The sequence below is a fragment of the Limanda limanda genome, chromosome 10 (assembly GCF_963576545.1).
Source record: "Limanda limanda chromosome 10, fLimLim1.1, whole genome shotgun sequence".
NCBI classification, from domain to species: domain Eukaryota; kingdom Metazoa; phylum Chordata; class Actinopteri; order Pleuronectiformes; family Pleuronectidae; genus Limanda; species Limanda limanda.
Genome location: NC_083645.1, coordinates 25220405 through 25231964, shown reverse-complemented (window position 1 = coordinate 25231964; position 11560 = coordinate 25220405). Strand labels below are relative to the sequence as shown.

General features: G+C 48.4%; 1 protein-coding gene across 1 annotated transcript; it reads right to left on the bottom strand.

The window, feature by feature from the left end:
* Window positions 1-7285: 7285 nt before the first annotated feature.
* On the bottom strand, window positions 7286-11342 carry spry1 (sprouty homolog 1, antagonist of FGF signaling (Drosophila)). The gene is made up of 2 exons (XM_061079427.1): window positions 10653-11342; window positions 7286-9296 (listed from the first exon to the last, which is right to left on the bottom strand). The coding sequence occupies exon 2, from the start codon at window positions 9239-9241 to the stop codon at window positions 8159-8161; it is 1083 nt and encodes a 360-aa protein (XP_060935410.1). The 5' UTR covers window positions 9242-9296; window positions 10653-11342; the 3' UTR covers window positions 7286-8158.
* Between the last annotated feature and the right edge of the window lie 218 nt (window positions 11343-11560).

The following is an 11560-nucleotide window of genomic DNA, read 5'->3' as shown; positions in this document are numbered from 1 at the left end:
TTTGAAAGTATAAATGGCATTTCAAAGACTCTGGTTATGTAGGAACTAACATCGTGCTCATCAAGAAAAGAAAGTTTCACTTTTTATATCTTTTATATATTTTTAGATAGAAATGTTTATGTATAAATAAATGTTACTTTTATAAATATTAGGAAAAGTGAGTAAATAAGAAGTAAATAGTGAGTAAATATATATTGTTTTGTTTTTTTTTATAGTTTTTCTTATGTGTGTTGTATTTATTGTGTTTTTATGTTTCTATGTTCATTGTTTGCACCAATAACCAGAACAAATTCCAGGTAGGTGTAAACCTCCTTGGCAATAAATACCTTCTGATTCGGATTCTGAAGACCTGAGTCAAAGGATATAAATATATATATTTTGAAACGTGTGTCCTCACATTGGCCTCAAACCTGAACCCAAACCCGACGGGAAGCAAAATATACACAGAGGGAAAATATTTGGTCTCTCTTCGACCAGGCCTGAATATTTCAACACGGGTCTTTAACAGGATCAGAATCCAGCTTCATCCACAAAGCTCCACAAAGACCTGAGTCTCCTCAGCGAGACCACCCGTCGGACCACCACACGGCCGGCTCAGGGGTCCGCTGATAGGAAGGAGGAGGAGGAAGGAGGAGGAGGAAGGAGGAGGAAGGAGGAGGAGGAAGGAGGACCACACAGCCGAGTCAAGGGTCCGCTGATCGCACGGGAGATTAGAGGAGGAGGAAGGAGGAGGAGGGAGGAGGAAGGAGAAAAAGGAAGGAGGAGAAGGAAGGAGGAGAAGGAAGGAGGAGGAAGGAGGAGGAGGAAGGAGGAAGAGTAGAAAGGAGGAGGACGAAGGAGGACGAAGGAGGACGAGGAAGGAGGAGGAAGGAGGAGGAGGAAGGAGGAGGAGGAAGGAGGAGGAAGGAGGAGGAGGAAGGAGGAAGAGGAGAAAGGAGGAGGACGAAGGAGGACGAAGGAGGACGAGGAAGGAGGAGGAAGGAGGAGGAGGAAGGAGGAGGAGGAAGGAGGAGGAAGGAGGAGGAAGGACGAGGATGAAGGAGGAGGAAGGAAGAGGAAGGAGGAGGAGGAAGGAGGAGGAGGAAGGAGGAGGAAGGAGGAGGAAGGAGGAGGAGGAGGAAGGAGGAGGAAGGAGGAGGAAGGAGGTGGAGGAAAGAGGAGGAAGGGAGGAGGAAGGAGGAGGAAGGAGGAGGAGGAAGGAGGAGGAGGAGGAGGAAGGAGGCGCTCGGGGGGTCGCAGGGTGAGCCAACCGGCAACTGGGAGGTTAACTGTCGTACTGGGGGAAAGGGGGCGGGGGGGGGGGGGGGTGACTGGCTGACTGATGGAAAAGAAAGTCCCCCCCTCCCCCCTCCTCCCCACCCCTGTGACCCCCACCCTGTTGCCCCCCCCAGCCGAGAAGAGCCGGACGGGACTAAAGCCCCCCATTGTTGTCCCCTCACACTGGATCACCAAGGCCACAGCAGAGAGAGAGGGACAAGGGGGGGGGGGGGGGGGAGTGTGTGTGTGTGTGTGTGAGTGTGTGTGTGTGTGTGTGTGTGTGTGTGAGTTGGGGGGGGGTCGGCCCACCACCTCAAACACAATCGTGTGATAGGACTTGGCCCTTATCTAATCAAGGGCAGGAGGTCACTTCCGAACAACTGGGCAATAAAAGATTATTTCCAGCCACATAACAGAGGAGCTGTTGGGAGGGGGGGGGGGGCGGGGGGCAGAGGGAGAGAGAGAGAGGGGAGGGGAGGGAGGGAGGGAGTGAGAGAGAGAGAGCGAGTGGAGGGGGGGAAGGGCGGCTGTCTGAGAGGAGAGGAAGTGAATTGAAAAAAGCCAGCAGACGGGAACCATCTGTCTGGATAGAGAGTCTGATCTGAGAGAAAGAGAGGGAATGAAGGGGGGAGGAGAGAGAGAGAGAGAGAGAGAGAGCTTCCTCTTTTCCTTCTTCACACACACACACACACACACACACACACACACACTCACACAGATCTACTCTTCAGTTTATTAGGAACACCTCAGTGAAAGTAAAGCAGTCTAACTCAAGTGAAGGAGCTTTTAGATGATTATGTGTTTTTATTATTTCACCTCCACTCATGGATTTGAACGGGTGAATTACCCATAATGCAACTCAACAGCAGCCCAAAGTTACTCCTACAAAGAAAAACTTTTCTTTACAACCTTACACAACCAAAAAGGACTCGATTATTAACAACTAACAAAAAACACAAAAAAACAAACTAACAATTTTTGAAACTAACAATTTAGTAGCACTTAAATGTTACTTATAGCATTTTGTAGTTTTGCTTTATTTTTGAAGTAATTGCACTTTCTTGATTCTTGTTGTTCTTGGTTTGTACCCTCGGGGTTGAATGCATTTATTGTTATTGCTAAATGTAATGTAATGAAATGTAATGATTATGAAACCCTGTCCTTCTCAGCGATGTGTCCCTAACAAACTGATCGATCTCTATCTCTCCCTCTGATCTGCTCGTGTGTGTGTGATGTGAGGGTTTTGTTCTCGCTCCAGAAATCAAAGGGGAAGAGAACAAAAGTGGTTGTCGGGCTTCTGGAATGCAGCAAACACACAAAACTGTCCCCTGGGGCCGTGAAGAAGAGAGGAACAAGGACATGATCTTGTCGGCTTCAGAACATGTGAGGAAAAAAAAGTTTAAAGCTCGTTTCACAAATCCTCTTTAATTTTAATTTGACGAGGGGGATTTTTCGAGGCAGTTTTTTTTTATTTAGCTGTTCTCTGATGTTTTTGAAATCTAGAAATTAGTACATAAAGCATTAAGTACTCAAAGGCACTTCTGGCAAGAATGAGTGATATAATATGGGAAATATATTTAAGTGTGTATTTACAGATGTCAGTATTTATGATTGAAAATCAACAATTACTATATATTATGTCACCTCAATATTAACAGCTATCTACCACTTCAGATTGTCCAAAACATTTCCTTGTTCTTTCATTCTCATATTCATACAGACGACATTGGTCTTCAAATATATAAACAGGCTATCTACATTTAAATTTAAAAATACAATATTATAAAGTTAGAGGGGAAAGTCAGATTCTGAACGTGTTTGTGTGGATTTCCTTCCTTCCGACTCTTGTTTCCACAAACAGTCTCCACCAGCAGCGACGCACAAACAGACACACAAACAGCCCCCCTGCTGGTTTAATTAGGGAGCTGAATGCGGAGAGAAATCCCCAGCGGGTCCCGCCAGGCATAGATATATATATAAAGACTAGATGTCTCGTCTGCGTTGCCGGCCAACGGAGTCCAACGTCCGCACATGGCGGCCATCTTGCCAGAGGTTGCTCGCTCGCCCACAACATTGTGTTGGTAGTGGTAAATAACCATAACTTTCTCAATTTTCAACCGATTTTTTAAACGGTTTGGTTTGTTATAAACGTCAGAGATGTAGATGTTATTTTCTAAAAAATTTAAGAATTTATGCAGTGTCATAACTACATTTCTGACGTTTATAACAAACCAGACCGTTTAAAAATCGGTAGAAAATTGAGCAAGTTATGGTTATTTAAAAAGTAAGTACCACTACAACACAATGTTATGGGTGAGCGAGCTGCCTCTGGCATGATGGTCGCCATGTGACATCTAGTCTTTATATATGTCTATGCCGCCGGGGGCCTGTGGGAGCTGTGGGAGCTGTGGGACCTTCCTGCACTAACTTTGCAGGAAGGAAGCGACGCTTTGAATACCGATGAGTCAACGAAAAAAAAAAACCAGGAGCCACTGATCAGGAGTAAATCTCGTCAGTGGCCGAAATAACACCTGGTCATTAAAATACAAAAGAACCCCCGGCTGAATGATTGACAGGGGTCGTGTATTGTATTGATCCGCCCGGCCTCCTCCTCCTCCTCCTTCCTCTCCTCGTCATCCTCATCATCACAAGCCACCGGCCTTTGTCTGTGGAACGGCAGACAAAGGGCGAGAGGCAGGAAGCGGCTTTGGAGAAGAATGTGCTATCAGATAGACACAGGGCAGGTCGGGAGGAGGAGGAGGAGGGGTGTGAAAGTTTAACACTCCACTTCCTGTTGCTGGGTGGGTGGGTGGGTGGGGGTGTGTACCCAGGAGCCAAATGCTTAAGAGGCTCAAGCTCCAATGGAACACCTCTGTCCTGAACGGCCCTTGACACCTGATAGAACACCGGGTCGTCCCCACAGGCTGTGAACGACTGACGAGCAGGAGAGAGGAAGAGGAGCGAGCGTCTGTCGCCGACCTGAAGATCATCTGAAATAATGACACCTTCTCACAGGAGGTTTCATCCAGCGTCAGGCACAGAAAGTCCAGAGAACACATCTGATCTGTAGAACGGGTTTCTATATCCACTAGAAAACTACATTTGTTCCTACGGTTCAATTTGTGCCATTTTCCTATGGATTATATAATAACAAATTAAAGAAACTCCTTTAACTTCTACTGGTTTGAAGTAGAGGTTTGAATCTCTATCCACGTGCAGGATCCCACCAGATATTAATAAGTTAATGTGTTTTCTAGTTTGTCGAGGAACCCTGTAAAGAATAAGTTTGCACTCACACTAGATTTATATTTGTATTTAGAAGGCGTTGTTGCATCTGAACATCCACAAACGGTTCTTTACCTTCACCAGTAGCCATCATTATAGTGTCATCTCTGTCAGAGGGGAAAAATATCACATCTCCAAGTTCATTTTTTAAGTGAATTTGATTAAATGTTCGTCTGTGGGTTGAGAAACGTCTCAGACCCAAAACCTGTTGTGTAAACTCTGCTGCTTTTCTTATTCACCCACAGTTTTCATCTCTATCCTGTACTTTCCTGATACTTTGGACCCAGCGAGCTACACTATCACGACTTTATCACGACCTGAAAGCTTTTACGACGATCTCATATTTTTGTTTTACGTCGTGTTTTAATCCTGCGGAGGAGAGCGAGTGTGGCTGTTGGACTCGTTTCTGAACACACTCGACTCTCACATGTGGCTCCAGCTCCACCGACTTCATCCAAACCCCGAAATATCTGAGCAGATAACTTCCATAAACTTTGGTCATCACGCTCCAGTCCAAAAAAACGCCGCCTTCCTCTCCAAAAAAAACCCGCCGCCCCCACATTTCCACTGATTGCAAATTTCTATTTATACGCCATGAGGGGAAATAATGAAACCCAGATGAGGAGGCGGGTCTCATGGCTGTGATGACTGCAGCAGAGGAGGAGGAGGAGGACTGTTTATAGAGAATCCTGCTCCGCCGCCGTCGACCCGGTGCCCTGGCTGAGAAAAGGTCTGCCCCGGTAGGATGTGTGGGCTGGAGGTTCCACCGTGACTCACTTGGAAGTCATGCGTGTTTGCACTCGAGCTGCAGCGAGGGGACCGGCCAGGCCTGACGAACTCCAAACAGCCTGACGTGGGCGTGAGCAGCAGCTAAATTTACTCTGACACAAGTGCAAAGAGGAAGAGGTGGTGGAAGTAGTGACTGAATCACTTAATACTGACTCACGTTTCACTTTCTTCACAGCGGCGGCTGCACGTGGCAGAGATGCGTCTTATAAAATGTTATTTCAGACGCCTCCGCGCGATTAGATCAGAGATTTAAGAGACGTGTCGAGGACTTAACTCGACCGACTCCTGGAAACTGGGGAGTAGGATCCGTTTCCTTATTTGGCTTAGGCTGGAAAATATCAAGTAAACAGTGTCTTCCTGTTGGCCGCCTCCTCCTGCACACAGCTGAGATCTCCTCCACCTCCTCTGCTCTTCATACAGAGCAGCTAAAGTGAAACCTGGGGGGAAAAAAAAGAAAGAGAGAGAGAGAGAGGCCTCCTATTGTTTGCTATCAACCAGGAGCCAGAAGCAAATGGGGCTCGGGTTGCAGCTCTGAAAGGTAACAGGAAATTGACAAATCGCTAATCCACTCTGTAACTATTCAGGGGGAAGAGAGAAAAGGTACATTCCACCTAAAAAGAGAGCGCAAGCGCGAGAACAAACGGGAACACGACTCCACGCTGCAGCCGGAGAGAGAGAGAGAGAGAGAGAGAGAGAGAGAGAGAGAGAGAGAGAGAGAGAGAGAGAGAGAGCCAGGTCCGAAGCAACAAGATGGTTCCTCTTGTGCTTGTGTTCACCGCTAGCGTCTCAATCCGCGATGCGTTTCCCGCCGCTGCTGCTCGATCACGCCGCTGCCGCTCGATCACGCTCATGTTTAATAAAAGCTCATATTCCAGAAGAGGATCCCAGGCCTGTTGCCCCCCCGAGGGCTCCAGCATCACATGCAGCTGATTACAGACCCGGCCGTGTTGTGCAGCTTTTTTTTACAAACCTCAGCTGCACTAAATATAAATATTAACCCCCCCCAACCACCACCTCCCACTAGCTTTTTGTCCCTGAACATGTCCTTGTCCTAGTTCCCCCCCCCCCTCCTTTCCGGGGGGACCAACCAACTCTCAAAGTGATGATCTCATACCCCCGGGGGCCCGGAGGTGGAGGGGTGAGGGGCGGAGGGGTCAGCGGACTTCCCAAGTGATAAATTCACGGACACACAAAAAAAAAGAAATTAAATAAAAAGGAGGCGGCCAAACAGGCAGGAGAGAGAGAGAGCGGGTCCTGGAGGAGGGGGCGGGGCTTAACCCCTGTCGTTGCCTTTAGTGCAGGAACCAACCACGCCATAAAGCTCAGCATTGATAGCCCCAGTTTATTATCTTTGAACAGGTGGCCCCGGCTACTCGTTATGGTCGCTCATTTCTCTCACACACACAGACACACACACACACACACACAGAGACACACACACACACACACACACACTGAGGGCCTCTGCAGTATGGAGACTATTTGGGTGTTTGGGAACATCCCGATCCAGCCGCGTTAAAGCCCAGGGAATAAACTATGGTGCATAGTTTTGTGATGACTTGTTGGCTGGTGAGTGGAGTGGGAGTGTGTGTGTGTCTGTGTGTGCGCGTGTGTGTTGAGAGGGAGAGAGGGGGGGTTAGCAGGAGAGTTACTTCCTGTGAGAATAAGTCATGGAGACGTGGAGCTTCGGGCTCATCGTGTCAATGACCTGCATTGTTTAGGACTCAAGGTTACCGGGGAGAAGTGCAGCGATGGAACCCGGAGAGAATGTAAACAGTGACATTTGGAGCCGTTTCTACCAAGAATTCCAAACACAGCATGAACACACACACACACACACACACACACACACACACACAGACACACACTCGCACACACAGTGACACACACAGACACACGCACATGAACCCAAACCCAAGGAAAGCAGTTGTTGAATCAAGACGCCAGACAGTGCTATTGTTTCATTAATTAATATATTTTCTGCATTAAAGTTAACATAGTTTTCTTTTGTGCCACCCTTTAATTTTTCAGTAAGTATTTGATATTTTGTTATATTCAGACATGAGTAAATTTAAGACTGTCTCTTGCAATAAATATCATAAAATAATAGAGCTTCACATAATAAATATTTTTTACAACAAAAAAATGGTTTTAACAGACATTTTTCTTTTTTTTTCAAAAAAATAGCCAGAATTCCTCTTATTGGATTTTTGAGCATACAATTTACACAAAAATAAAAAGAGAATGGAAAAACATGGGAGAATGCCACAGAGTGTGTGTGAAGAGTTTTTCCGACGCCGGGTGGAAGGAGAGAAACATATCCAAGTGGGAGGAAATACTTTGAGATGGATGTGCTTTTCGTTTATGGGTTTGTTTTTCTGTGTGGTAGCAACCGATAATCCAAAATATACCTGCTATGAAACCCAGGTAACAGCTACATGTCTGCTCTACAGGAGGTCGTCCTTCACAGGTTTGGTGAGAGGCGGTTTCCCACCGGGCCGCACAGACCCGGAGGAAACCACCGGCCTCAAACGGAGGAATAACTTTTCATATATATATATTTATATATATATAAAAATAAAAAGTAGTGTTAATGAGGAGCCGAGGATAGACATAGAAACAGTTTAAGGCAAACACTGGTCTGTAAAAACATGGTCCTGATCCAGAGGAAATAAAAATAATTGAGTGGTTTTCGTTTACTCCTGCAGCGAGGAGGAAGGGGGGGGAGGGGGAGGTGCTAAGAATGTTTGATAAACATTAATCTGTGACTTTCATCGTCATTATCATTGTCAGCGTTAGATCCACGTGGGGTCACAAGCACCCCCGATCAGGAGGGCTTCTCCTGGGCCGGGCGGTCCCAGCTCTCCAGTTTGCAGTACACAGTGTTGGAGTTCTTGCAGCGGCAGCCGGGCCGGTGGACCCGGTCGTGGCAGCGCTGGCACGCCTTCAGGCAGCCCTTCACCGGCAGGTAGCACAGCAGGCAGGGGAAGAGTACCGACATTAATCCCATGCACAGGAAGCGCGAGCAGCAGTGGGAGCGCGACAGCGAGCAGGGCTGGTCGGCGCACGAGTCGCCCTCGTCGTCGTTGGAGCAGTGGTAGAAGATGCCCTTCACCAGGCACATGCAGGTGCCGTGCTCCAGGGCGCTGTCGGGGGAGCACAGGCACTGGCCGCTGCACGCCAGGCACGAGGGCAGGCTCCGGGGCGCCGTGCACTCGCTGCACTTGCACTTCCCGCAGCGCTCGCAGATGAACTGGTGGCCGGCGGCAGCCACCACCGCCCCCCCGGCGGTGAAGTCTGATTTCCCTTTGCCCTGGGGCTTGAGTGGAGCCTCTAGTGGAGGCGGGTGGAAGTGCGGTCCCTGCTGCGGCTGCACAGGGGCCTTGGGCTGAGTCCTGACGGGCCGCTCCGCCACCCGGTGGTGGTGCGGTACGCTGGTGCTGGACCTGGTGGGGGGGGAGCGTGCCAGGAGTCCCTGCTCGGAGGAGGCGCTGCTGTTGCTCCCGGAGCTGGCAGCACTTCCTGTGCTAGTGGAGCGGCTGAGTCCTGGAACCCGGGACCCTCCGTACTGCTGCCCCCCGGCCACCACCACCACGCCACCCCCGACGTGGTGGTGGTGACCCGACGGCCGGTGCTCATAGTTGTTGTTCACATTAACGAGGATGACCTCGTGAGTTCTCTCCTGCTTGTCCTGAGGCCTGAGGGGCATGCGAGGCGCCGGGGGTCTCCGGACCACCGAGGGCCCCTCCGTGTACTCGTTGTTGGAGCGGATGGCCTTGATTTGGTCCAGGGAGAGAATGGCGGCATGCTGGAGCTCCCGCTCGTAATCCGACCTCTGCCGGCTCTCGAGGGAAGGCTGCTGGATCACCACTAATGAACCGCCGGGGCCATGTTGACTTTGGAGCTCCATCTGGGGGGATCACCACTTCCGACATTCACCGTAGACTTGGCATGCATCGGAAAACCTGCCAGGGGAGGAAGGGGGGGGGGACAAAGGAGAGGAAAGGAGGGAGGGGACATGATCAGAAGAGCCAAACATGGAACAACAGGAAAACACAGTGTGTCCTGATGGGAGAGGAACAGGGTTCCCACACAGACAGTGAAACCAGCTTCTATCACTTCATTAACACTATTCATGAGGAACTATTCTGCAGGAACAGTCAATATGGATTATGTTTTAAAGTCAAAATAATAATAACACTACACAAGTTGTTTAATTTGCTTTCAAAGTTGCTCCAGACTTTGTGTTTAGATCCTGTGAACACGACAATCTGTCACTTTCCTTTAACCGAAGCAACCTGGTGGAAAATACAAGTTGACTATTAACTAAGACTTGTGTTGTCGCTTCCTTCCTCCAATACGCAACACATCCCCAACTTCACTGGAGCCCAGCGAACACTTCCCCTGCTCATTAGCATGTGTATGACTAGTTAACATTTAAATGCAGCGCGGCGACGGAACGAGGACACGATCCAAGGGAAGTAAATGAGCGGCCTCACTTAGTATTCTATTACTCCAGCAGAAAGGAGTTCAGGGAAACGAGGACAAAAGTAGAGGAGCAAGAAAAAAAAAAACTTTAAGGTCAAAACACGTTCCGACCAAAATACAGAAGAGAGAGGAGACTGGACTTCAAAAGTTGTCAGATTACAAAAACTTCACCTGGTTGTATTTTAAAAGTTAATTTAAAGGGGAATTATTTATTGTGTGTGTGTTTTTTTTATTCTATGAACACTGTTGGGGATTTGGGTTGAAGTTTGGGGATGTTTTAGAAAAACTACACGAGGTTAAAAAGAGATAAAAGTTTGGATCGATTGAATCAGAGTCAAAGCCAAACACGATCGATTCCTGCAGATTCGTATCTTTACGCACAAAACTTCTGCTATTCACCAAAAGCTCTGCGCGTAAAAATGCGAACCAGAGAGAAAGAGCAGGAATAGAAAGATCCTATTAAAAAATAACGAGAGGAGACATTAAAGAGGACGAATCCAAAACAGACCGGAGGACAAACTTATGAATGAAAACAACCGCTGCGGGGGGAGGGGTGCTGGCTCCAGGCACAGCCACAGAAGGACACGGGGAATGGAAATCTATCATCCAGCGATCGCCATGAATCTCCTTTCCGTGCCAAACGCGCACAGCACGGAACGGCACGGAACGGATTCGTGCACCAGCGCAACTTCAAAATCTTATTTCTGGCTCCAGCGACGTGAAAAAAAAAATTACGATCTTTGCAATCGCGACATAAATAGCATTCTCACCCGGGTGAAACAAGGACAAAATGCGTAAAAGTGAGAGAGTAAGAGAGTAAATATGATGCGTACCTATATGCAACCATCCATAACGTCGAATCCATCAACCACCGATCAGCCTAGAACTCCATCCAGAGGAAAAGGAAAGGGCAATGTCCACGCGTGAAGTGTAAAGTGTGAATAACATGCACACACCCCTGGTAATCCACTGGTTCCACTGGAAGGTTATTATTATTAATATTAATATTCCCTCTCCTCATGCATCGGTTCCAGGGTTTTAAAAAAAAGTAAAAAACACAGTAAATCCACGATGGAGCTCCGGGTGGTGGAGGGAGGACAGGCACCCGGGGAACGGCTGCGCACTTGGGGTAGAGAGAGAGAGAGAGGGGGGGTAGGTGGAGAGGTGGGAGGCCGATCTCTGAACGAGACAGCCCCAGTTCTGCAAAAAGTCCCGTTTGTGGGAAGAATTCAAAACCAAAAAGAAAAAGGAGGAATTCAGGGTTTTAAAATCCAAAGTTGGTTCCTCCAGGGTTCGGTGTCTTCTGCAGTGGAGGTTTGCTGGTTCGGATCCGGGTTCGGGTTCGGGTCTAGTCGTTGAGGGGGGGGGGGACCAGGCGCTTTCTTGTGCATATATAATAAAAAATATATATTGTGGGGACGCTCTGCTCTGCTGCTCCTGCTCCTGCTCAGCACTGAATGAATGGGAGCACTGGTTCTCAGTGTTTGCTCCACTGGCCAACTCCCATTGGCCCATTCACGTCCACTGGAAAAGGATACATCGCATCCGCTCCTGATTCATTGGGCAGATGGAGAAGGCCGGGCGAGAGAGAGAGAGGGAGAGAGAGAGAGAGAGAGAGAGAGAGAGAGAGAGAGAGAGAGAGGGAGAGAGAGAGAGAGAGAGAGACGTGCGAGCGAGTTAAGGTGGAACGGAGTTGGGTTTCTTTTTTTATTCCACGATGAGGGGCTCAGGGAGGAGGAGG

Coding starts and splice junctions, on each gene's coding strand:
- spry1 (XM_061079427.1), bottom strand. CDS start 9,241: ATGGAGCTCCAAAGTCAACATGGCCCCGGCGGTTCATTAGTGGTGATC.